At 36.9% G+C, this 27,534-nt stretch overlaps 2 protein-coding genes across 4 annotated transcripts in view; one reads left to right on the top strand and one right to left on the bottom strand.

Annotated features, from left to right (window-relative positions):
- Positions 1-1,614, top strand: part of LOC137395192 (ly6/PLAUR domain-containing protein 6B-like) — a 5,173-nt gene extending 3,559 nt beyond the window's left edge. For both annotated transcript variants that reach the window (XM_068082030.1, XM_068082029.1), the window contains exon 5: positions 1,272-1,614. In XM_068082030.1, the coding sequence (XP_067938131.1) occupies positions 1,272-1,436 (165 nt within the window). In that variant the 3' untranslated portion in view covers positions 1,437-1,614. The remainder of the gene's footprint in view (positions 1-1,271) is intronic.
- On the bottom strand, positions 1,560-27,534 carry LOC137395191 (calpain-7-like). Of its 2 annotated transcripts, XM_068082027.1 has the most exons (20): positions 27,423-27,534; positions 27,137-27,256; positions 19,458-19,566; positions 19,211-19,242; positions 18,834-18,950; positions 15,612-15,712; positions 15,224-15,400; positions 14,823-14,909; positions 12,779-12,905; positions 12,022-12,107; positions 11,576-11,669; positions 8,292-8,438; positions 7,800-8,027; positions 6,911-7,155; positions 6,124-6,262; positions 5,889-5,961; positions 3,902-4,104; positions 3,272-3,408; positions 2,694-2,786; positions 1,770-1,991 (listed from the first exon to the last, which is right to left on the bottom strand). In XM_068082027.1, the coding sequence occupies exons 2-20, from the start codon at positions 27,239-27,241 to the stop codon at positions 1,847-1,849; spliced, it is 2,445 nt and encodes an 814-aa protein (XP_067938128.1). In that variant the 5' UTR covers positions 27,242-27,256; positions 27,423-27,534; the 3' UTR covers positions 1,770-1,846. The 2 variants fall into 2 exon arrangements, with proteins under 2 accessions (XP_067938129.1, XP_067938128.1); XM_068082028.1 differs by lacking the exon at positions 27,423-27,534 and having other exon boundaries at positions 1,560-1,991; positions 27,169-27,195.

Below are 27,534 nucleotides of genomic sequence, written 5' to 3'. Positions count from 1 at the left end.
GTTTAACATTAGAAATGTAACATTATACTTCAAGGTCCAGTTATACAATTTTTTTGTTTATAAAAAAAAAGTATGTAGAAACATTGCGCTCGAAGAGGAGGGATTTTACCAAATATTTTACGTTTGAAGTTAACAAACTTTTGGCATGAGATTGCAATCAAAACTCTGCTAACTGCAAACGGTTCAATCTGGTAAAGGACACTAGACCAGAAGACTGTCTAATGCAGTAAATGCTCTACTGAATCTTCCAGAACATCATCGAACACTTCAAGAAAATGCTGACTCATCAATGAGTTGCACCAAAACACTGCTAATAAAATATAGTTGTTAGATGAGAGACATGAGGGATGTGCTGCACAGCCTTGGTATTGCTGCTGCACAGCCTTGGTATTGTTGCTGCACAGCCTTGGTATTGCTTGTCAAATACCTGTTTGATATCTAATACTATAGCCATGTTTTACAGTTGGAGCAGTAATAGTAGCTGGTTAAATTCATATTGACTGTGGAAGGAAGGGGTGTAATGGGGAGGGAAGGGGTGTAATGGAGAGGGGGGTGTAATAGAATACATCTATTGGCTCTCTACCAGATTATCTATGGTTTTATAATAATAATAATGTGTAGGACTATGACTCAGAGCTGTAGTCTCTGTATACTCTTCTTCACAGAGCCGTGGTAGTCTCCACACTTCGGTTTTTACTAGACAAATGATAGATGCTTTATCTATGACTATTCCTTTTTATAATATATCGTACAATGACAAACCCACTGCTAGAATTTCATAAACTCATAGTAACTGGTGTAAATTAGCAAACGCAAAATCACCTAATGCACCAAATATTTATTTTAATCTTTACTACGTATAATAAGGAACATGTCCGACCAAATAATGGTTAGAGGTTAAGAAAAAAGATTGCTTTGTATGGAGTTTGAACTCATGACGTTCGGCTTGGTAGCTAAACACACTAATATTTGCACCAATCAACTACCTGCGAGTGTTATCAAATAATTGTGTGTGTACTTATACTCTGTTTTATCAGCACAATTAATGATGTCTTACAGCCAGGGTACTATTAGGATAAAAGTTGTGAAACTGCCAGTTCCTTAGTAACTACCCTCCCTTTAGTAAATATACAATTGCTACTCTAAACAAGCCCGCGCTCTTTAAATCTTGTAGGTTGCTACCAAAACTGTCTCTCATGTGTCTCCAAGTTTACCAGCTAAACTGAAAACTGCTTCTCTAAATGTTTGCTAGCGTTTACTATATTTTGCAGGTATGCATATCTTGCTGTTCGACAAGGTTGTGCAACATGGAGGTCCCAACTGATGCAGTTGCGCACTCATCACACAGTTTATCCAGCTCTAGCCTGAGATCCATACACCCTAGTAAACACATAATCTTAGCCTTTTTGACCGCAGGTGTTCTTTTGCGGCTATAGAGGACAACTAAATAATCTTACACGTCATTTGGTGCTACCAATTTCTGTCATAATTTCATACCATTTGTTCCAGACTTGTAGATTTCTTTTTATATGCAACTGTGATGAAATTTCAAATAATTATAAACTATTATTTATATACAAGCTATATATTCAAATATATAAACCAATCTTTTAATGTTATGTAAAATGATACACAGGTAATGGCCAACCTGACAGCGATAGTAGACCTTTTTGTAAATGTGTGTCAATCATATATGTAATGCAGTTGAGTACATCTTTGTGGATAAAAAAGCTTGTGGACATCGAAAACTGGACGAAGCTGCCAATAATGAATATATTGAGGGTGACTTTACCACCTTGAAGCGATAAAGATGTGGAGCGCAAGCTAAGCTTGGAAGAGTTGTCAGCTACTGGAGCCGGGAAACTTTGAGCGGGCAGCTGCTGCTGAAGGTAAGAATAAAGTTAGCCTCTTGGCCGGGAGAGAAAGTAGACGGAATGATATTGTATACACCTCCAGAGATAGAATCCAAGCGTAGTATAGAGTACCCTGACCTATAACGGGGAGGTACGAAGAGTCAGCCACCAGGACTCAGGCAAGCATTACAGGAAGGAAATGCCCAACTAGGGGTGGTACAGAAAGATGTTAGCAAGTTTTTTTTATTTACAAGAGGCAGAGGAGAACATAATTTCTTTGATTTTATCTACCTATCCTTCATTTTTTCGTGACGTCATTTTATCGTTGTCGGCCATCTTTATAGACAATTTTATCGTTAAAAACATGAAACCTTTGCAATAAATTTTTGAAAACGATGCTTTTGTTTGCAATTTTTATTATAGTATCAAAACAACACCAAAAAGTACTATTAAATAAAAAAATAACGATCGTTTTCTACAAATATGGCGGCTTTTTCGTAAACGAGCGCATGTGCAAGCGGCTTGATGACGTCCAAAAAAAACGATGGATAGTAGATGGGAGTAGGTCACTCTGCAATTATTAGTAAAATCAATATGCAACCGATAATCTATAATCATACACTTACACAACCATAAATAAAAAACAGTGTGATAATAAGATCTGATCTGCTTCAGTACGGTTAACAAGGATAGCCGCTGGATTCAGCTAAAACTTCAAACCAGATGAAGGTGAAGGCTTTGGTTGGGCAATATACTACCTTATAAAGCCCCTGATGTGTTCTGTTACCCTACATATGCTTGTTCCAGAATAACTTATAGCATAAAACTTTGTTTTTGTACCTGTAATTGCCTGAAGAAAGTTCTTGTTGATTTCCTAGAGCACTGGGTTTGCTGATGTTAACGGGTTTGGCTTCAATTCCAGCGCTATATTCCCTACAGTGATATCAAGGAGAGTTTTTTGAAAATCTCAGCAAGTTGCAAACTCCTGAACTCTCTAAGTTTGGGATTAAGGCATGAGAGTCAGGCACTTGCTTGGGATTGACAGTTATTAAACAAATATCTAGTTTCATCAAAAAGAGACACTTGACAGTCACACAACACCTCTACGTTGTCTAGTTAGGAGAATAACATGTATCCACTATGCATAAAGTATTCAATAGTGGCACTTCTGTTAAGAGTCCTGTTAACTTTCTGAATATCCATCAACAACATACCACTGCGCAAAGTTACCTTCCAATGGCATATGATTTACCAATTATTACAATGCATAAAGAGAAAACAACTCACCAAAGTTACTTATAAATTGCATAGACCGCTTTAAAACATAAATTTAATATATAGCCACATTTATCTATGCGCAGAAAAAAGGGAAAGGGAGTGTTTTAATACCATGTAGCAGAATACCTAGCGATACACACCTAGGCGCACGGAGCTCTACAAGGAGATGGCAAGTTGATGCGCTATCCAAGGAAACCTGGTATATAGGATTAAACATGTGAGTCTGAGGATAGTTCCCACAACCACCCGCTGTCTTCCCTTTCCATTCTCCTGTAATCTGCAAGGATATTAGACTATTTATATCTGACATTACTGTCTAGGGCTAGAGCATTGCTAGAGAAAACGTTCACCTTCAAATCTCCTAAATGAAAAGATAATATTGCATTTGAATTGTACTTGTAGATTCGACTGACAACCTTTCTATCTCCTGTGTATTGTGACCCAAGTCTCAAATACTTATACCAGCTAAGGAGAGAAACAGAAAGGTAAGCAGCCTTAAATGTATAACAGTGAGAAATCCATAAGTCAATGCTGTCACCACACGCACTAAAACGTCTCGGGTACACAGGCTTAATATATAATCATAATCCACCAGTCCTCTCTGGTTTCCACTACAGATGTCTTTTTTCTAGTTTATATATGAATTGTAAAGACAAATACAATCTAGCCTCTGATACTAGCTCAACAAGGAGATGGTTCCAAAGCCAAGAGCTAAGAAATACGTTTGGAACAGAGTCTTTACTTCAGCATATGAGCTAATATATAGCTACCTCCTGCGTGTGCTTGTATGGGTCAACAATCGGTGTGAGCGAGAAATCGCACTGGGCGTACACTCTGAGAGTGTAGTGGATGGTGTTGCGTTTCTCATACTGTGAGATCACTAAAGTGAACACCTGACTCCCCGTCTCCACCATCTGACACAGATAGTGCGGTGAGTTTATCTTTATACCATCTTTGTATGGGTCAGGTTTGGCTGAAATAAAAAAAATTGAAAATGCAACACAAACATATCTGACTAGAGCTGAGCAGACAAGCTAGTAACACAAATAGTGCCTTGATATTTAGTTTAGGAGACATAAACTTGCACCACAACTGGCCAAAGTCAGAAAGTACTAGTGGAAAGCTCAATGCATGCATACATGCTAGCTATCATACAGATAGCTTTTTGTAAGAGGTTCTCTCAACATAACTTTTTAATGTACAAATCATGTGTATGACTCGCGCTCGTATGACCCGCGCTCGTATGACCCGCGCTCGTATGACCCGCGCTCGTATGACCCGCGCTCGTATGACCCGCGCTCGTATGACCCGCGCTCGTATGACCCGCGCTCGTATGACTCGCGCTCGTATGACTCGCGCTCGTATGACTCGCGCTCGTATGACTCGCGCTCGTATGACTCGCGCTCGTATGACTCGCGCTCGTATGACTCGCGCCCGTATGACTCGCGCTCGTATTACTCGCACTCGTATAGCTGAGTATACTTGTTTGTTTTTTACCATCAATCTTTACTATAATAAAAGCCATATCCATCCGTCTGCCACGGCTAACTGTTGGGAAAAAGATTGTGTTGTAGGGAAATCAAAACTGCGACTTTCAGCATGGTAGACTGAGACATTTAAGTCAGATTCAGCGTAATTGTTACACAACTGTCTCGAAGGTAAAAACTCTGCGCGTAGTACATTGTAATGTTACATTCTCTGGCAGATCATAACCACTAAATGCACTTAAGTCATCGGAGGTAACTATAGTTACTAAGGTTAACATATTGTTTTGTTACAATTTTTTAATGATGATGATTTTGAAAACTTGTACCAGGAGGTGATTGCATTAGATAATTACTATGGGCTTCTATACCACTCTATACGATATTTTTACCTTGTAATGCCAACACTGAAATGAACTAAAATCATATAATCGTTCCAAACAACCAAATAACTATTCATTGTAATCGTAGCAAAAAAGACTGTATTTAGCCATTACCTGCTAATGATTTCATATTTACATTTTAACACTTTCACAGTTTTACTTTTCTTCCTAATTTTTTCAACAAAGCACTTCTTTCGTGGGTTGAAATTTAAAAGTTAGTTGTTTTATTCTTCTCTTAATCAATTTGAACTGCACAAAAAACACAGTTTCTCATGATATGAAGTTTAAAAGTTAAATTGGTAAATGTTTTATGTGTTAAATAAAATTTTTTTTTTATCCAAAGACTTTTTTATTACTCGGGCAGTGCAGGGCATTCCTCTAGTCTTTACTGTCTGAAAGCAAACTAAGAGCGTTATATAAAAAAAAGTGCACTGCACAGGAATCGAACCAAAATATCCCGATTTCCAGCAAAGCACGCCACCAGCTGCACCACTTAATCATCATGATGCACCATGGAATGATTATGCGTATAGTTATTACACATGGTTATCTTTAACGGTGCACGAAACTGCCAGCGCACTAGTATATATAATCATTGTAGACGCGCATTTGCTAATACACATGGTATCTTCCCAGTAATAGAGCTATTCGCATTTCCTCTATGTACACTGTATATATAAGATATATTGATTTAGTTATCTTCTGGCAGAGCTATTTTCAAAATGAAACAACACATCACCAGTCTTTATCTGTTAATTAAGAGCGTTTTTAGTCTCCAGTCTGTTGAGCTTTATGAGAAGACATTGTACCAATCAGAACTTTACGAGATATACAGGCATTTTGGGTAAAGAGGATATGGTGAATGGTGATAGACTAAGATCCATACTTACAAGGATAATACACCCTGGCGCCTCCTTTGTAGACGAACAGTGTTATAAATTCCTTGTTGTTGGCAAAGTCATCCTAACAAAAAACCAATAATTAAACACCATACTAAAAGCATAGGCCCCACAGCATAAACCAACCCAAATGTACGATACAATATGACAGTGATTGCTATCAAACATCTAGGGGTGATAAAATAACTGGTGTCTCGCTTTCAATTAGTGTCAGCGAAAATTTTACCTTATCAGTGATATGTCTAGTCAGCAGTATCCACACAGCGGCTGGACTTGAGCCTGGGTTCTTCAGTTCAAGCCTGTACTGCGGGTTGTCAGATATGTTGTACATGTCCTTCACTGGCCCTTCCTTAGAGGTCCATGTACTACAATGCCGATTATTCTATGATAGCGCTTAGTTTACATTTTCATAGCCTAAAATTGAAGAATCAGCCACTCTGCTGACTTGCAGATGTCTTACTAAACCAAACTAAAAACAAGGTAAATTTGTATGTACAGATGGATTAAGATCAAGGAAACTTATGCTAAAGGTGCTAATTATTTAACAAATAAACTAGAAGAGATGAAAGTAGCTTAAATAAAGGCAACATATTGGCTGACAGTGAGAACTAAAACAAGATGATATGACAAGATACAGTGAGTTCAACCTCATTCATAACCAGTTGCACTTGTTCCCGCCTGATATAAGGATACAACGGAAGAATAATCATCAGACTGAACAATGCTTCTGCGTTTTTAAAGAACTTATACACCAAGATTGAGGGCATGCGGTGTTCATAAGCTGATGAATATACTCACTGATAGAGGCATGTGGTGTTCACAAGCTAATGAATATACTAACTGATGGAGGCATGCGGTGTTCACAAGTTAATGAATACACTCACTGATGGAGGCATGTGGTGTTCACAAGCTAATGAATATACTCACTGATGGAGGCATGTGGTGTTCACAAGCTAATGAATATACTCACTGATGGAGGCATGTGGTGTTCATAAGCTAACGAATATACTCACTGATGGAGGCATGTGGTGTTTTTAAAAAGCTCAGGATTCCAGTTGATATAGATGCACTCATAAAAATGGCAGAATGAGTCGTAGTCAATCCAGAAGACACCGTTATCTATCTGCTGGGCACTGCCTGGGTCATAGTTGAGGGCCCGTCTCAGTTCAGGAGTCCAACTCTGAGTATCCTGGTCAGAGAATTTTCCCTTCCACCGCAAGTGGCTCCATGGGTTCTTCAGCATCAGCAGTTTTCTTCCCTAATAGACAAAAGAAACAATCGAAGCGAACCAAGATATTCTATAGGAGAATGATAAGATGATAATAGAAATGAAAGCCTAGTTGGATAACATTTAAAACTTTTAGGTTCAGGATAAGGAATCAGACATAACATCAATGAAACTGAGAACTTTCATACTGAACCATTTGATAGGTCTTTATTATTTAGGAAATGATAGGAATTTTATTATATGAAATATCCCAATACACTCAACGAATCTTCAAAGAACTCCTAGTAAAGCTACTAGCTTTCACATTCCTTATATCTTCAAGCCTCTAACTGTCACATCTCTAATATCTTTAAGCTACAAACCATCACATCCCTAATATTTTCAATTAACTAACCATCGCACCCCTAATATCTCTAAGCTACAAACTGTCGCACCCCTAATATCTCTAAGCTACAAACCTTCGCATCCCTAATATCTTCAAGCTACTAACCGTCACATCCCTAATATCATTTTGCTACCGCCCCATCCCTAATATCTTCAAGTAACTAACCGTCACATCCTTAATATTTATAAGCTACAAACCGTCACATCCCTAATATCTCTAAGCTACAAATCGTCACATACCTAATATCTTTCAGCTACTGTCACATCCCTAATGTTTTTAAATTACTAACCTTTACATCCCTAACATCTAGCATGGCATAAGCATGGCTTTCCACGAGTCCTGCTCTGGTTGCGTCAGCTTCCGACATGGGTCCAGTTGCCACGGTAACAACACAATGACCTTTATGGAATTTATCTAGAATTTTCCTGAACTCTTTGTCTTTGTCAAAAGGTTTAGAAGAGCTCTTGAGAGCGATTCTTTCTGGTATCCACCCGGTGAGTGCATGCAGATCGATATTCTATAGGAATAAACGCAACGCTCGCTCTACCTTTTGAGAATTCAAATATTTACATACATATCATTCTATCACTTTTGCGACAAAAGAAGCAATAAAACAGTTCAGCAGATGGTTTCAACATAACTTCAAATAAAAAATCAAATAGACAGGCACTGCCAGTCAAGAGTACTTATGTCAGTCAAAAGTACCCCATGTAAGTTGGCAACAACCCGATCATATTAAAGCCCCCAATATGATGACACAACCAGATGATGGCTACACTACCGAGTTGGAACCTGGGAAGTCGTAGCCTCCCATGACTTTCATATAGGCTTTTTCGAGGATGGAAACCCACAGCTCACTTCTGTTGCTGGAGAAAGAGCAGAGAAGCTGGCCATCTCTGCCCATAGGTAGGTAATCATCTATCACTACCTATACAAGAGGAGGCAAATCTTAAAAGACTTCATGCGCACAAGGAAGGGATGTTCTACATTGAGCATGTGCCAGTACCAAGCTATTGCGTGTTAAATAAGGCGAACCCTATAAGGACCAGCAGAGGAAATAATATCTAGCAATCTCTTTGTTTCCCATTACCAAGGCCCAGCAATGCGGCACACTACTGACGCGACACAGAAACATGTTAATTAAAGGTTGACTTGCAACAAAATTCACATTACAGTTATTTGGTATCAAAAGATTCACCATGTCTTACTCTGTTGTGTTGTAGGTGCCACATATGTGGAAATGTGATTACAAGCTCTTAAAAGCTCAAAAACGAAACGCCGCCATAGATTGGAATCTCTTTATTTCTCTGACGTAGTCATGAAATTTGGTTATCGTCTTGTCACGTGATGTTCTCCCGTGAATTGAAAGGACAATTAAAAGCTCTATATTAAACTTATCGTAGCACTAGTTTATGACAAACAATTCGGGTTTTATCGAAGACCCCGTATCAAATATAGATGCTCGCTACTTTCCAGTTTTGTTTCGGTTTGGCCTAATCGGCAAGTCGTAGTCTGATTATGTGACCCAATACTTCGCAAATAATTTCTGCAGTACTTTTCGATTATCACAAATGACCAACAGGCTCGTCATGATTATCAGACAATGATATGTACTCCTTCAAGCTAAGGCTAAAAAATTAAACAAATTTTTACGGTAAGTTATAAGATATCACTGCTAAAAGTGACAGCATTAAAATGACGATAAAACAGACGCGTAAGAACAATAGACATGGTTTTATTGAATGCGTGAAGTATATTTGTAAAATATTTCGACGAATAAGGTTGCATGAAAGAGTAAACAGAAACCATATAACACAGCTACGTCACATTTGAGCCGTTTTGGAAAGAGAATCCAAACTACAGCGGTCTCGTGTGGCTGCGATTAACTGTTCATTTTTGAGCTTTTAAGAGCTTGTAATCACATTCCCACATATTTTGCACCTACAACACAACAGAGTAAGACATGGTGAATCTTTTAATATCAAATAACTGTAATGTGAATTTTGCTGCAAGTCAACCTTTAAGATCTGATGGACATGTGACCAATAGTCTTTGTTGGGACTTTGTCCTTCACCTTTTGTGTGGCAGGCTACAGCCGCAAACTAGGGCACATACAACTATATCAAAAATATATTTTATATATTTTTTGTGACTGAAATAGTGTGAGACTTAAGAAGTGAAATGAGGAGTTATCAGATATCAAACACTATTAAGTCAAAACCAGGAGTTGCCTCCTTTTTTTTAAATTTGAACTAACAAGAAAATTCTTTTTGTTCAAACATAAAAATCTGTGAGCGGATGTGTAGAGGAATCATACACTCTTGATAGAGGTGTTCTGATAGTATATACAAGTGTGTTCAGATAGTATATACAAATGCGTTCTGATAGTATATACAAATGTGTTCTGATAGTATATACAAATGTGTTCTGATAGTATATATAAATGTGTTCTGATAGTATATGCAAATGTGTTCTGATAGTATATACAAATGCGTTCTGATAGTATATGCAAATGTGTTCTGATAGTATATACAAATGCGTTCTGATAGTATATACAAAAGTGTTCTGATAGTATATACAAATGTGTTCTGATAGTATATACAAATGTGTTCTGATATTATACACAAAAGCGTTCTGATAGTATATACAAATGTGTTCTGATAGTATATACAAATGTGTTCTGATAGTATATGCAAATGTGTTCTGATAGTATATACAAATGTGTTCTGATAGTATATACAAATGTGTTCTGATAGTATATACAAATGTGTTCTGATAGTATATGCAAATGTGTTCTGATAGTATATGCAAATGTGTTCTGATAGTATATACAAATGCGTTCTGATAGTATATACAAATGCGTTCTGATAGTATATACAAAAGTGTTCTGATAGTATATACAAATGTGTTCTGATAGTATATACAAATGTGTTCTGATAGTATACACAAAAGCGTTCTGATAGTATATACAAATGTGTTCTGATAGTATATGCAAATGTGTTCTGATAGTATATACAAATGCGTTCTGATAGTATATGCAAATGTGTTCTGATAGTATATACAAATGCGTTCTGATAGTATATACAAAAGTGTTCTGATAGTATATACAAATGTGTTCTGATAGTATATACAAATGTGTTCTGATAGTATACACAAAAGCGTTCTGATAGTATATACAAATGTGTTCTGATAGTATATGCAAATGTGTTCTGATAGTATATACAAATGCGTTCTGATAGTATATGCAAATGTGTTCTGATAGTATATACAAATGCGTTCTGATAGTATATACAAAAGTGTTCTGATAGTATATACAAATGTGTTCTGATAGTATATACAAATGTGTTCTGATATTATACACAAAAGCGTTCTGATAGTATATACAAATGTGTTCTGATAGTATATACAAATGTGTTCTGATAGTATATGCAAATGTGTTCTGATAGTATATACAAATGTGTTCTGATAGTATATACAAATGTGTTCTGATAGTATATACAAATGTGTTCTGATAGTATATGCAAATGTGTTCTGATAGTATATGCAAATGTGTTCTGATAGTATATACAAATGCGTTCTGATAGTATATACAAATGCGTTCTGATAGTATATACAAAAGTGTTCTGATAGTATATACAAATGTGTTCTGATAGTATATACAAATGTGTTCTGATAGTATACACAAAAGCGTTCTGATAGTATATACAAATGTGTTCTGATAGTATATACAAATGTGTTCTGATAGTATATACAAATGTGTTCTGATAGTATATACAAATGCAGATTGATTATAAAAAATGTGCAGCTCGGTCACTGAATTTTTCAACATTTTAATGAATCGATATAGAATCATTAGGGTCATGATTTTTCAAATTGATATTCTAGAGATGATCCGATTTGAGCGTTCAGAGAACAAGTCATGAGCTTTCCAAACTGGTGATCATAGCCTGGTTTTGTCTAGATCCCATACTTTCCACCTTAATATATTAATCTAGCATTGCTGTAGTTTTCAATGGCAGTGATAACGTAAATACCAAATTATCATATGTGATAGTCAATGCTTACCTTACGTGGGACGCCATTAATGTGCAACTCCACCATATATTTGCCACACGGATTATAGATAGGGTCACCACGTTTATTCTGAGGATGGATGATGCTAAGAAAAAGCATCAGCGCATACGACAATTCTATAGTGAAAGAATTTTTTCCGTACATTAATAAGAGTAACAATCATATATAACTGTACAGTAAGACAATGAATCCCAACAAAGCATGAAAGTAAGCAGGCGTAGGCATGTATCCAACCAAATAAAAAATGTAAGGAGTTAAGCAACAGCACATTGTAATGATCTCATCATACAGACTTACATACTCAGTATGCTATGGCTGCTTTATATTCTCTTATCTTTATTTGTTATCTTAATCAGAGCTCTATTGTCAGTTTGCTGTTAAAAATGAGTTAGAAGACCTGAGATAACACAGTATGGACAATATGAACAGCTCCTCACCGGGTTAACAACCTTGTGCCAAACTTCCTCTCATACTGAGCACTGATTGCCAGCGATGCCACGAATGAACAGTCCGATACTATTGTCTACAGAATACAAAGTAATAAATATTCTGATCAAGCATTTTAGCCAGTGGCTGAAATAGACAGAATTGAAAAGGTGAGTTTCATATTTGAAACACTTTTCTATCATATCTTTCAAGCCATTGACACATTAGCAGTTATTGTGCATGTGAAAACAACTATAAACAACCGCAGAGAAAAACGAGTCTATATTGTAATAAATTTCCAAAAAAACTGAAGATTTCACAGCTAGCTGGCTCAACACAAATCCACCAATGAATTGCTCGTTGAAGACATCAGAGTATCAGTGTGTCTGTCATAAACTTCTAGCTATACTGAGATAGTGCTTTATAGAAAACAGAAAACAGTGACATACTGTTCATTATAATTTAATACAGAAAACAGTGACGTACTGTTCATTATAAGTTAATACAATAGTATATTCTGACTTTAATCAATATCCGGTGCCAAGAACTAAAAAGCTTCATGAGAAATTTACAATATTGTTAACAAGTTTAAATGTCTAGCTTTGCAGGCTGTTAAACCAACCGCAAACCTAAAAACTGAATCAGACTGGAGAGCGCAAACATTATCGTATCAACTCTGAACTGGAAAATTACAGCTTTGTGTAGCAAACCTTATATACTAACACAACAGGACAATATGGAGAGAAGAAAGTGCCAAGGTTGACTGACCTGTTTAACGCTAAAACTAGAAACAGCCATAATCATCTGAGGGTTAGTTATATAGTCCTCTGGCCTCACCCATTCTTTGAAGTGCTTCTTCTGTTGAGCAGAGAGAGCCAGCTTACCATCTTTATCACTGAAGGAGACATAGTGAAAGTTGAATTACACATAATGTAACTGTTTAAAGTAAATTAGATTTCAACATAACGCTAGCTAAGTGGCCTAGAGTTAATTACCAGGAACAGTTCACCTCTTACGAATCTGCAACTCAGTCAAAGTTGTACAGTAACAGTCCTAGTTAAAGTTGTATAGTAACAGTCCTAGTTAAAGTTGTATAGTAACAGTCCTAGTTAAAGTTGTATAGTAACAGTCCCAGTTAAAGTTGTATAATAACAGTCCTAGTTAGAGTTGTATAGTAACAGTCCTAGTTAAAATTGTATAGTAACAGTTCTAGTTAAAGTTGTATAGTAACAGTCCTAGTTAAAGTTGTATAGTAACAGTCCTAGTTAAAGTTGTATAGTAACAGTCCTAGTTAAAGCTGTACAGTAACAGTCCCAGTTAAAGTTGTATAGTAACAGTCCTAGTTAAAGTTGTATAGTAACAGTCCTAGTTAAAGTTGTATAGTAACAGTCCTAGTTAAAATTGTATAGTAACAGTTCTAGTTAAAGTTGTATAGTAACAGTCCTAGTTAAAGTTGTATAGTAACAGTCCTAGTTAAAGTTGTATAGTAACAGTCCTAGTTAAAGTTGTATAGTAACAGTCCTAGTTAAAGTTGTATAGTAACAATCCTAGTTAAAGTTGTATAGTAACAGTCCTAGTTAAAATTGTATAGTAACAGTTCTAGTTAAAGTTGTATAGTAACAGTCCTAGTTAAAATTGTATAGTAACAGTTCTAGTTAAAGTTGTATAGTAACAGTTCTAGTTAAAGTTGTATAGTAACAGTCCTAGTTAAAGTTGTATAGTAACAGTCCTAGTTAAAGTTGTATAGTAACAGTCCTAGTTAAAGTGGTATAGTAACAGTCCTAGTTAAAGTTGTATAGTAACAGTCCTAGTTAAAGTTGTATAGTAACAGTCCTAGTTAAAGTTGTATAGTAACAGTCCTAGTTAAAGTTGTATAGTAACAGTCCTAGTTAAAATTGTATAGTAACAGTTCTAGTTAAAGTTGTATAGTAACAGTCCTAGTTAAAGTTGTATAGTAACAGTCCTAGTTAAAGTTGTATAGTAACAGTCCTAGTTAAAGTTGTATAGTAACAGTCCTGGTTAAAGTTGTATAGTAACAGTCCTAGTTAAAGTTGTATAGTAACAGTCCTAGTTAAAGTTGTATAGTAACAGTCCTAGTTAAAATTGTATAGTAACAGTTCTAGTTAAAGTTGTATAGTAACAGTCCTAGTTAAAGTTGTATAGTAACAGTCCTAGTTAAAGTTGTATAGTAACAGTCCTAGTTAAAGTTGTATAGTAACAGTCCTAGTTAAAATTGTATAGTAACAGTTCTAGTTAAAGTTGTATAGTAACAGTCCTAGTTAAAGTTGTATAGTAACAGTCCTAGTTAAAGTTGTATAGTAACAGTCCTAGTTAAAGTTGTATAGTAACAGTCCTGGTTAAAGTTGTATAGTAACAGTCCTAGTTAAAGTTGTATAGTAACAGTCCTAGTTAAAGTTGTATAGTAACAGTCCTAGTTAAAGTTGTACAGTAACAGTCCCAGTTAAAGTTGTATAGTAACAGTCCTAGTTAAAGTTGTATAGTAACAGTCCTAGTTAAAGCTGTACAGTAACAGTCCCAGTTAAAGTTGTATAGTAACAGTCCTAGTTAAAGTTGTATAGCAACAGTCCTAGTTAAAGTTATATAGTAACAGTCCTAGTTAAAGTTGTATAGTAACAGTCCTAGTTAAAGTTGTATAGTAACAGTCCCAGTTAAAGTTGTATAGTAACAATCCTAGTTAAAGTTGTATAGTAACAGTCCCAGTTAAAGTTATATAGTAACAGACCTAGTTAAAATTGTTTAAAGTAAAACTCTTGGCAAAGCATGCAACTTTTTAAATTAGTTTAAGACCAACCTGAAAGGAACTGGGAAGGCAAATCGCTCATTGATATCCGCAGGCATAAAGGGTACATACTTTCTGCCATTTATGCCTGATGTCTTCCTGCAACACACGCATAAGGCAGTTTAAGCGTTATCTGATGCCCTGTGTGAAAATAGCTATGTAAATTCTCCCAGTCTCACCAACTTCATGAAAAGTTGTTGTAAGCTCTGGCAGTAGCGCATGGCTGGCTATAACAGTTGTAGCAGCTATATATATCAAAAGAGCTCTAGTTTTATGGACACACAATCTCCAAGAGACCTGAGTTTGGGATCTGCTGACCATTCACTTCTCACCATTTACTTCTCACAACCGGTTTGGCACCAGCTATATTCTAGGAGACAAAGAAGCCATGTAAAATCTGAACACATGCCTACCTAAGTACATCTTTCTCCTGCTGACTATAACCACCATTGCCCGAGTTGGCGTGAGGTCTGACGTTGCGAGAGGGCGCATTGCCAGATGGAGCGGGTGCCCTGCCATCAGACAATGCATCCCCTAATGGCCGGTAGTTAGGAGGTTTGTTGTTCTCGACATACACCAGAGGGTTCTTCCTACAGAGGTTCATTACCCAGCAATACAGAACATGAGCAAGCAGTAGAATAACTAGCATCGCAGTTACCTACATGCAGTATATCAGCCAAAGGTAATTGACAAGCCAACAAATGGAACAAAAGTGAAGCTGCATTGATAAATTAAATGCAAAAACAGTTGGACTAAATACTGGGTGTCATGTTATTAGCAATCCGAGAAGTGATACCATACTTTTTTGGTGCTGCTGAAATATTGCGGAGTTTCTCTACTCTTTCAATGGCAAGTGTTGCCATCTTCTCTATCTTAGCCTTGTCATCTTTCAGAATGCTCCTCTACATAAAGAATATCGCTAATAGAGACTAATTCATAGCTGGCAACTAACATTGATGTACATGTCTTCTATAGGATCACTTAATTGAATAATCTAAGCTCATACATGTATGAGATGATACCGACCGTGTGGAATTTACATAATTATAAAAATAGAACTAAACTTTATACTAGCGGTATGTCAAACAAACATAAAAAACTGCTACATATCCTGATAGTTGTACTGTAACAGGTGTCTAAACTTGTATTGCATGGGAGAAGCTTCTGCGGAGTTGAAACTTTTCTAGTAAAAAGAGAATGCAATTCGTTATTTAAAATCTTGAGAAAATGTGTCTACGAGGAGCGAAGAGCCAAAGAGTAAACAAAACTGGCTAATTTAGGTGTGTTCAACTTAATCTATTTATTTTCATACTCTAGCTCAAGTAATATAATTCTGAGTGCAGATCACTGTATGTGTTTTAGTCTCTCACAGTGTGTATTTTCTATGAGTCAAAATCAAGCAGGTGTACCTTAGATTATAACAGGACAGATATTACTCAGTTAAAGTGTACAAAACTCATCATTGCTCGGGCATATTGCTGAAGCCTCCTCATTAAAAACAGCAGCGTTACATTTTACAACCTATTAACACGTTTATAGAAAGTGAGCTCATCATGAATAAAAGTTCCTAAAAATTTAATGCTAGAATTAGGCGGGTTGGAATATCGTTAATTATGGTATTATTAAATAGCTTTGTTTGATACTGCGACATGTCTTAATCAATTTGGTTTTCACTGTGTTTTCAGACCATCCCTTGGTAGAGTTTTCTGTAGCAATGACAGAGACATCAGATTTAAATGTCACAGCTTTATAGAAAGTTACATAAACTGCGTACATCATAATTGTGCTTTATGCTCTTTGCTACCAGATGGTTGTAATATAATGACTAGATGAAGGCCCAGCGTTGCCCGCGTAATAAAAAAGTCTTTGGACAAAAAATTTATTTGTAATTGATAAATAACAACATTTGCCATTCTAACTTTCAAACTACATATCATGAGAAAAGTGTTTTGAACAGTTGAAATAAATTAAGAACATAAAACAACTGTAAAGGTTTTCCAACTTTGTGTTTGCGCAGGTTTTACGAAATGTTTTGCGCAGGTTTAATAAATTACAAAAAATATAACAACTATAAAAGGGTTTAAAAAATTAAATGTAAATGTGAAATAATTAGCAAGTAATAGCTTGTTTGTAATTAACAAGTTTTGCTACAATTACAATAAAAGATGATTTGGTAATGATACAATTAATACGAACTGAGAAAACAAAATAAAAATCCGGAATATGTTGAATTACTAATAACAATTCTTGCATAGAAGTGTTTGTGTGCGCATATAAAAAAGGTTACTGTTCCACCAGAAGCTATCCATGAAAACTTTGAATATGACGATACTGGTACCTCTCGGTACTGGAACAAATGAAAAAATGAGACATAGTACTGTCCTTGTCTGCCCGAACGGAGAGAGAATGTTGAGGCTATTTATGGAGATGATACAATTGTCCACATGAAAAGAACTGGCCTTGACTGCGTGTAGCCATTGAACCTTACGAAAAACTAAAAATAAAATTTCAAGAAAACACGAAAAAGCATCGTGTTTCATAGAATTAATAGAATTCATTGAGTTTCAAATTATACGTCATTTAGCGTGTGCATACACTATACGGTATATGATAAAGTCTTTGATCAACATGCCTTGTATAGCTCAGTGGTAGAGCGAGTGAATTTAAAACTTGCGGTTGCAATCTCTGTGAGTTCAGATCCATCACAATGCGAACATTTTAATTTTAAGATTTTAATAGCTATTGCTGGACATAAACGACAAACTGAGAAAGATATAGGTTAGACTCGTGTTTCCCAATGACTAGCTAAACAACTAACCAACTGCTATGCTATTAACGAATGCCTCAACAAAGAAGGAGATATACAAAGCCACACTAACAGAAAATTTATTTTATTCGGTTAAAATTTACGTAACCTGTAATTAACTACATCATAATAATGTTGGGATTGACCCTGACTCCCTTTTGAAAAAGCTACAAAACCTTTTAAATATAACTTTAACATCATAGTCTGTCTAATTTGATGTCAGCAAACTATAACTATACTAGAAAGAACAAAAAAGGATAATAAGACATCATAAAGGGGACAACAAGAAAACATAAAAAGTTAATTGCGCTTGTAGGACATAGTAAGACAACATGAAGGGAATGGTAAGGGAACATGAAGGGGATGGTAAAAGAACATGAAGGGGATGGTAAGAGACGATGAAAAATATGATAAGAGAACATGAAGGGGATGGTAAGAGACCATGAAGGGGATGGTAAGAGACCATGAAGGAGATGGTAAGAGACCATGAAGGAGATGGTAAGAGACCATGAAGGGGATGGTAAGAGACCCTGAAGGGGATGGTAAGAGACCATGAAGGAGATGGTAAGAGAACATGAAGGGGATGGTAAGAGACCATGAAAGATATGGTAAGAGAACATGAAGGGGATGGTAAGGGACCATGAAGGGGATGGTAAAGGACCATGAAGGGAATGGTAAGAGACCATGAAGGGGATGGTAAGAGACCATGAAGGAGATGGTAAGAGAACATGAAGGGGATGGTAAGAGACCATGAAGGAGATGGTAAGAGAACATGAAGGGGATAGTAAGGGACCATGAAGGGGATGGAAAGAGACCATGAAGGGGATGGTAAGAGACCATGAAGGGGATGGTAAGAGACCATGAAGGAGATGGTAAGAGAACATGAAGGGAATGGTAAGAGACCATGAAAGATATGGTAAGAGAACATGAAGGGGATGGTAAGGGACCATGAAGGGGATGGTAAGAGACCATGAAGGGGATGGTAAGAGAACATGAAGGGGATGGTAAGAGACCATGAAGGAGATGGTAAGAGAACATGAAGGGGATGGTAAGAGACCATGAAGGGGATGGTAAGAGACCATGAAGGGGATGGTAAGAAAACATGAAGGGGATGGTAAGAGACCATGAAGGGGATGGTAAGAGAACATGAAGGGGATGGTAAGAGACCATGAAGGGGATGGTAAGAAAACATGAAGAGGATGGTAAAAGCCACTTACCAGTTCGAGACAAAGCTCGGCTGCCTCTTTGTACAGTTCAACGGCCTCAGTTTCATGCCCAACTTCATCTTCATCAAGAGCCTGTCTTAGCAAAAAGTCAGCCCTCTCCAACTTCATCTGAAAAATACAAACATTTTTCTGCATTCAGCTGCATACTCCAGCTGTTTACTCCAGCCCCATCCCTTGGTAAAGTTTATCGTAAACTCCATTAATGACTAGCACAGCTACCATACTGAAGACATCACAAAAAGACAGACAACTAAATCAGCCAGTTCTTTATAAAAATGTAAAAAATCATTTTTCAAGGCCGATTAAAAATGTATTAGGTCATGTGCCATAGCATTACCCGAATAGATGTTAGTTAGCCTTTGACTTACCTGTGGTGCAGTCTTAGGAGTTTGGGTCACAACTGAAACAAACAAAAGTAGATGGTACTATAACGTCTAGGAGGTACCAATACACAAATTGTTGATTCAAAACATAAAGAACATTTCAATCTAGAATTATGGGTATGACCTAACTGTTTTCATGAAAGTTTATGAATAGCCATCAAAGAACGCGATCACACAAAAAACCTGTGTGAGAAAATCTAATACTGAAATGCTGGCAACTTTTTACACTCACCTCTCTCACCGAGCTGGTCACGCCTCAATATATATTCATTCGCCTTCTCAGCCAACTGTGGATTGGTTGAGCCTGCGAGCTGAGCGGCCAGCAATGCCTGAGCAGCCTCCTTCAACATACCAACAAACAGACAGACTAGAGTGACATGACGGGTTAGCAGACATGATTGTATCCACCACTAACAGATTACTTAGCTAGTTTATTGATACAAAAAGTTCTACAATGTTTTTCTGCAAACAGAGTACTGATAATAAAAAACATTAATTCGCAATCAAAGCAACTCGTGTTGAAAAACTATATGCACAAGAGTGCTTGGCTAAGTCAAACACAAAGTTTGTTACCAAAAGGGTTGATGCATCCATGGTTCACTATAGCCTACATTACTTAGAGAACTGTTTATTTGCTCTACAATGATGTGTTAAAAGTACAGGTTTTTGTAATTAAATTCCATGTTTTACATGTTTATTATTTTGCTAAAAAACTAGATCTAGAGGTTTAATTAGATGTTAATTTATAGTGAAACATTTGACATACACTTAGCTGTATAACATTGTTTAATCTAAACATTAGCACTGCAGCATGCAGTTGACTATCATAGAAAGAAGTGAGTAGAGAGTAGAGACTACAAACACCTGCAGGTAACTTAGGGAGATGATGATGAAGTAACTCAGTCATCCTGCAATGGAACATTTTGTGTATATTCATGCAACTATTACATCATTGTCTCTATCATTGTTATTCAGCAAATTGTTAACTGTGTCGACTAACTACATGTTACAGCTGCTTTATTTACTAAATAGATCAATACCTAAACAGAAGCTAGAACGTTTATTGCTATGAAAAACTAGGACTAAGATAGCAACTTATCGCGAAGTTGAAAGTTGATGGAGCTAGTGAGCCGATTATCAAATTTGACAAAAAGATTTGGTGTAATACTCCATGAGTGAAGGTCCGGAGACAATGTCTTTAGCAGTGACTACTCCGAGAGTTCTGCATTATAGATGAACTCCTACAATATTTTAGTAGATTCTATCAGAACGTATTGGTATTTTTCTATCATTTGCGATTGTTTTTGATGTTTGACGTGATCTGACTGGAAGGATGTCTCAAGATTAAAATTAATAAAAACTGATCGCAGTTAAAACGCTCAGAAACAAAATGTGTTGAAATGACGTCACTAGTTGCTATCGTTGATATCGGTTATAATTGATATCGGCTATAGTTGATATCGGCTATAGTTGATATCGGCTATAGTTGATATCGGTTATAGTTGATATCGGCTTTAGTTGATAACAGCTATAGTTGATATCGGCTATAGTTGATATTGGATATAGTTGATATTGGATATAGTTGATATCGGCTATAGTTGATATCGGCTATAGTTAATATCGGCTTTAGTTGATATCGGCTATAGTTGATATCGGTTATAGTTGATATCGGCTATAGTTGATATCGGCTATAGTTGATATCGGCTATAGTTGATATCGGCTATAGTTGATATAGACTATAGTTGATATTGGATATAGTTGATATTGGCTATAGTTGATATCGGCTATAGTTGATATCGGCTTTAGTTGATATCGGCTATAGTTGATATCGGCTTTAGTTGATATTGGCTATAGTTGATATCGGTTATAGTTGATATCGGTTATAGTTGATATCGGTTATAGTTGATATCGGCTATAGTTGATATCGGCTATAGTTGATATTGGTTATAGTTGATATCGGCTACAGTTGATATCGGTTATAGTTGATATCGGCTATAGTTGATATCAGCTATAGTTGATATCGGTTATAGTTGATATCGGCTATAGTTGATATAGGCTATAATTGATATCGGTTATAGTTGATATCGGTTATAGTTGATATCGGTTATAGTTGATATCGGTTATAGTTGATATCGGCTATAGTTGATATCGGTTATAGTTGATATCAGCTATAGTTGATATCGGCTATAGTTGATATCGGTTATAGTTGATATCGGCTATAGTTGATATCGGCTATAGTTGATATCGGCTATAGTTGATATCGGTTATAGTTGATATCGGTTATAGTTGATATCGGTTATAGTTGATATCGGCTATAGTTGATATCGGTTATAGTTGATATCGGCTATAGTTGATATCGGCTATAATTGATATTGGTTATAGTTGATATTGGCTATAGTTGATATCGGATATAGTTGATATCGGCTATTGGGCTCAAGTTGCAGCGCTATGAGTCTTTATTCTGTACGTCTTTTTGCAACTATAGATATCGTACTCGCACTTGCGCTTGACTCGAGCCTTTCAACAGCGATGAAGTTTTGCTGATTTTAATCTTGAAACATCCTGGCAGTCAGATCACCTCAAACATTAAAAACAATCACAAATGATAGAAAAATACTGACTTTCTGATAAAATCTACTAAATATTTTTGTAACTTCATCTTCAAACACTCATGAGATTATCTTGACTACGCTGCAAGCACTCAATTATCTTGACTACACTGCAAGCACTCAATTATCTTGACTACGCTGCAAGCACTCAATTATCTTGACTACGCTGCAAGCACTCAATTATCTTGACTACGCTGCAAGCACTCAATTATCTTGACTACACTGCAAGCACTCAATTATCTTGACTACACTGCAAGCACTCAATTATCTTGACTACACTGCAAGCACTCAATTATCTTGACTACACTGCAAGCACTCAATTATCTTGACTACGCTGCAAGCACTCAATTATCTTGACTACGCTGCAAGCACTCAATTATCTTGACTACGCTGCAAGCACTCAATTATCTTGACTACACTGCAAGCACTCAATTATCTTGACTACACTGCAAGCACTCAATTATCTTGACTACACTGCAAGCACTCAATTATCTTGACTACGCTGCAAGCACTCAATTATCTTGACTACGCTGCAAGCACTCAATTATCTTGACTACGCTGCAAGCACTCAATTATCTTGACTACACTGCAAGCACTCAATTATCTTGACTACGCTGCAAGTACTCAATTATCTTGACTACACTGCAAGTACTCAATTATCTTGACTACACTGCAAGTACTCAATTATCTTGACTACACTGCAAGCACTCAATTATCTTGACTACGCTGCAAGTACTCAATTATCTTGACTACACTGCAAGTACTCAATTATCTTGACTACACTGCAAGTACTCAATTATCTTGACTACACTGCAAGCACTCAATTATCTTGACTACACTGCAAGTACTCAATTATCTTGACTACACTGCAAGTACTCAATTATCTTGACTACACTGCGAGTACTCAATTATCTTGACTACGCTGCAAGTACTCAATTATCTTGACTACACTGCAAGTACTCAATTATCTTGACTACACTGCAAGTACTCAATTATCTTGACTACACTGCAAGCACTCAATTATCTTGACTACACTGCAAGTACTCAATTATCTTGACTACACTGCAAGCACTCAATTATCTTGACTACACTGCAGGTACTCAATTATCTTGACTACACTGCAAGCACTCAATTATCTTGACTACACTGCAAGCACTCAATTATCTTGACTACACTGCAAGCACTCAATTATCTTGACCACACTGCAAGCACTCAATTATCTTGACTACACTGCAAGCACTCAATTATCTTGACTACACTGCAAGCACTCAATTATCTTGACCACACTGCAAGCACTCAATTATCTTGACTACACTGCAAGCACTCAATTATCTTGACTACACTGCAAGCACTCAATTATCTTGACTACACTGCAAGCACTCAATTATCTTGACTACACTGCAAGCACTCAATTATCTTGACCACACTGCAAGCACTCAATTATCTTGACTACACTGCAAACACTCAATTATCTTGACTACACTGCAAGCCCTCAATTATCTTGACTACACTGCAAGTACTCAATTATCTTGACCACACTGCAAGCCCTCAATTATCTTGACTACACTGCAAGTACTCAATTATCTTGACTACACTGCAAGCACTCAATTATCTTGACCACACTGCAAGCACTCAATTATCTTGACTACACTGCAAGCACTCAATTATCTTGACTACACTGCAAGCACTCAATTATCTTGACTACACTGCAAGCACTCAATTATCTTGACTACACTGCAAGCACTCAATTATCTTGACCACACTGCAAGCACTCAATTATCTTGACTACACTGCAAACACTCAATTATCTTGACTACACTGCAAGCCCTCAATTATCTTGACTACACTGCAAGTACTCAATTATCTTGACCACACTGCAAGCCCTCAATTATCTTGACTACACTGCAAGTACTCAATTATCTTGACTACACTGCAAGCACTCAATTATCTTGACTACACTGCAAGCACTCAATTATCTTGACTACACTGCAAGCACTCAATTATCTTGACTACACTGCAAGCACTCAATTATCTTGACTACACTGCAAACACTCAATTATCTTGACTACACTGCAAGTACTCAATTATCTTGACTACACTGCAAGTACTCAATTATCTTGACTACACTGCAAGCACTCAATTATCTTGACTACACTGCAAGTACTCAATTATCTTGACTACACTGCAAGTACTCAATTATCTTGACTACACTGCGAGTACTCAATTATCTTGACTACACTGCAGGTACTCAATTATCTTGACTACACTGCAAGCACTCAATTATCTTGACTACACTGCAAGCACTCAATTATCTTGACTACACTGCAAGCACTCAATTATCTTGACTACACTGCAAGCACTCAATTATCTTGACTACACTGCAAGTACTCAATTATCTTGACTACACTGCAAGCACTCAATTATCTTGACTACACTGCAAGCACTCAATTATCTTGACTACACTGCAAGCCCTCAATTATCTTGACTACACTGCAAGCCCTCAATTATCTTGACTACACTGCAAGTACTCAATTATCTTGACTACACTGCAAGTACTCAATTATCTTGACTACACTGCAAGTACTCAATTATCTTGACTACACTGCAAGCACTCAATTATCTTGACTACACTGCAAGTACTCAATTATCTTGACTACACTGCAAGTACTCAATTATTTTGACTACACTGCGAGTACTCAATTATCTTGACTACACTGCAGGTACTCAATTATCTTGACTACACTGCAAGCACTCAATTATCTTGACTACACTGCAAGCACTCAATTATCTTGACTACACTGCAAGCACTCAATTATCTTGACTACACTGCAAGCACTCAATTATCTTGACTACACTGCAAGTACTCAATTATCTTGACTACACTGCAAGCACTCAATTATCTTGACTACACTGCAAGCACTCAATTATCTTGACTACACTGCAAGCCCTCAATTATCTTGACTACGCTGCAAGTACTCAATTATCTTGACTACGCTGCAAGCACTCAATTATCTTGACTACACTGCAAGTACTCAATTATCTTGACTACACTGCAAGCACTCAATTATCTTGACTACACTGCAGGTACTCAATTATCTTGACTACACTGCAAGCACTCAATTATCTTGACTACACTGCAAGCACTCAATTATCTTGACTACACTGCAAGCACTCAATTATCTTGACCACACTGCAAGCACTCAATTATCTTGACTACACTGCAAGCACTCAATTATCTTGACTACACTGCAAGCACTCAATTATCTTGACTACACTGCAAGCACTCAATTATCTTGACTACACTGCAAGCACTCAATTATCTTGACCACACTGCAAGCACTCAATTATCTTGACTACACTGCAAACACTCAATTATCTTGACTACACTGCAAGCCCTCAATTATCTTGACTACACTGCAAGTACTCAATTATCTTGACCACACTGCAAGCCCTCAATTATCTTGACTACACTGCAAGTACTCAATTATCTTGACTACACTGCAAGCACTCAATTATCTTGACCACACTGCAAGCACTCAATTATCTTGACTACACTGCAAGCACTCAATTATCTTGACTACACTGCAAGCACTCAATTATCTTGACTACACTGCAAGCACTCAATTATCTTGACTACACTGCAAGCACTCAATTATCTTGACCACACTGCAAGCACTCAATTATCTTGACTACACTGCAAACACTCAATTATCTTGACTACACTGCAAGCCCTCAATTATCTTGACTACACTGCAAGTACTCAATTATCTTGACCACACTGCAAGCCCTCAATTATCTTGACTACACTGCAAGTACTCAATTATCTTGACTACACTGCAAGCACTCAATTATCTTGACTACACTGCAAGCACTCAATTATCTTGACTACACTGCAAGCACTCAATTATCTTGACTACACTGCAAGCACTCAATTATCTTGACTACACTGCAAACACTCAATTATCTTGACTACACTGCAAGTACTCAATTATCTTGACTACACTGCAAGTACTCAATTATCTTGACTACACTGCAAGCACTCAATTATCTTGACTACACTGCAAGTACTCAATTATCTTGACTACACTGCAAGTACTCAATTATCTTGACTACACTGCGAGTACTCAATTATCTTGACTACACTGCAGGTACTCAATTATCTTGACTACACTGCAAGCACTCAATTATCTTGACTACACTGCAAGCACTCAATTATCTTGACTACACTGCAAGCACTCAATTATCTTGACTACACTGCAAGCACTCAATTATCTTGACTACACTGCAAGTACTCAATTATCTTGACTACACTGCAAGCACTCAATTATCTTGACTACACTGCAAGCACTCAATTATCTTGACTACACTGCAAGCCCTCAATTATCTTGACTACACTGCAAGCCCTCAATTATCTTGACTACACTGCAAGTACTCAATTATCTTGACTACACTGCAAGTACTCAATTATCTTGACTACACTGCAAGTACTCAATTATCTTGACTACACTGCAAGCACTCAATTATCTTGACTACACTGCAAGTACTCAATTATCTTGACTACACTGCAAGTACTCAATTATTTTGACTACACTGCGAGTACTCAATTATCTTGACTACACTGCAGGTACTCAATTATCTTGACTACACTGCAAGCACTCAATTATCTTGACTACACTGCAAGCACTCAATTATCTTGACTACACTGCAAGCACTCAATTATCTTGACTACACTGCAAGCACTCAATTATCTTGACTACACTGCAAGTACTCAATTATCTTGACTACACTGCAAGCACTCAATTATCTTGACTACACTGCAAGCACTCAATTATCTTGACTACACTGCAAGCCCTCAATTATCTTGACTACACTGCAAGCCCTCAATTATCTTGACTACACTGCAAGTACTCAATTATCTTGACTACACTGCAAGTACTCAATTATCTTGACTACACTGCAAGCACTCAATTATTTTGACTACACTGCAAGCACTCAATTATCTTGACTACACTGCAAGCACTCAATTATCTTGACTACACTGCAAGTACTCAATTATCTTGACTACACTGCAAGCATTCAATTATCTTGACTACACTGCAAGCACTCAATTATCTTGACTACACTGCAAGTACTCAATTATCTTGACTACACTGCAAGCACTCAATTATCTTGACTACACTGCAAGCACTCAATGCATCAGTGCCTAGACATACAATACTTTATCAGCCAATAAAAAAAGGATTTTCATATAGTCTGCGCATAAGGTTGGTTGTTATGTGGTTCAATATTAGTGATATTCTACCATATAATAAAACTTTGCCTGGTCATGATCACCTTGGCGATCATACTGTACGGCTAGCCTTGCAAAGTAGCTAGCATCACTCTCCAGCATGGAAACATTTGCCATGATGGCAAGCGAAATCTACAACATTAGAAATTGCAGTAGCGAGATGACAACTTTAAAAGTGCTTTGCAGATGAGACGTGTCACTATAGTCTACGCAGTCAAATTGTACATCAGTAGATGTAACAGCATCGACTATGTTGGCAGATATGTGAAAGACGTGACAAATCTTTGCTTTGAGTTACCTCCCTGACTCAAGCTCTTCACTTGGCGAATGATGAACAACATTAACTCAATCAGTGTGATCCTACCAGTCTTCCCGCAGCAATGTTGTCGGTTTTCTACATTTGAGTCATC

The sequence above is a fragment of the Watersipora subatra genome, chromosome 4, assembly GCF_963576615.1.
Source record: "Watersipora subatra chromosome 4, tzWatSuba1.1, whole genome shotgun sequence".
Taxonomy (NCBI): domain Eukaryota; kingdom Metazoa; phylum Bryozoa; class Gymnolaemata; order Cheilostomatida; family Watersiporidae; genus Watersipora; species Watersipora subatra.
The sequence above is the reverse complement of the archived record's forward strand: the minus strand, read 5'-3'. Positions and strand labels throughout refer to the sequence as shown.

What these genes read in the sequence shown, in the direction of transcription:
- LOC137395191 (XM_068082027.1), bottom strand. Translation starts at nt 27,241, where the DNA reads ATGGCAAATGTTTCCATGCTGGAGAGTGATGCTAGCTACTTTGCAAGG. An exon ending in AACACCACATGCCTCCATCA is followed by an intron (nt 6,263 to 6,910) that starts GTGAGTATATTC and finishes TCGGCATTGTAG; the next exon opens with TACATGGACCTCTAAGGAAG. An exon ending in CTTTCTTCAGGCAATTACAG is followed by an intron (nt 1,992 to 2,693) that starts GTACAAAAACAA and finishes TCCCCGTTATAG; the next exon opens with GTCAGGGTACTCTATACTAC.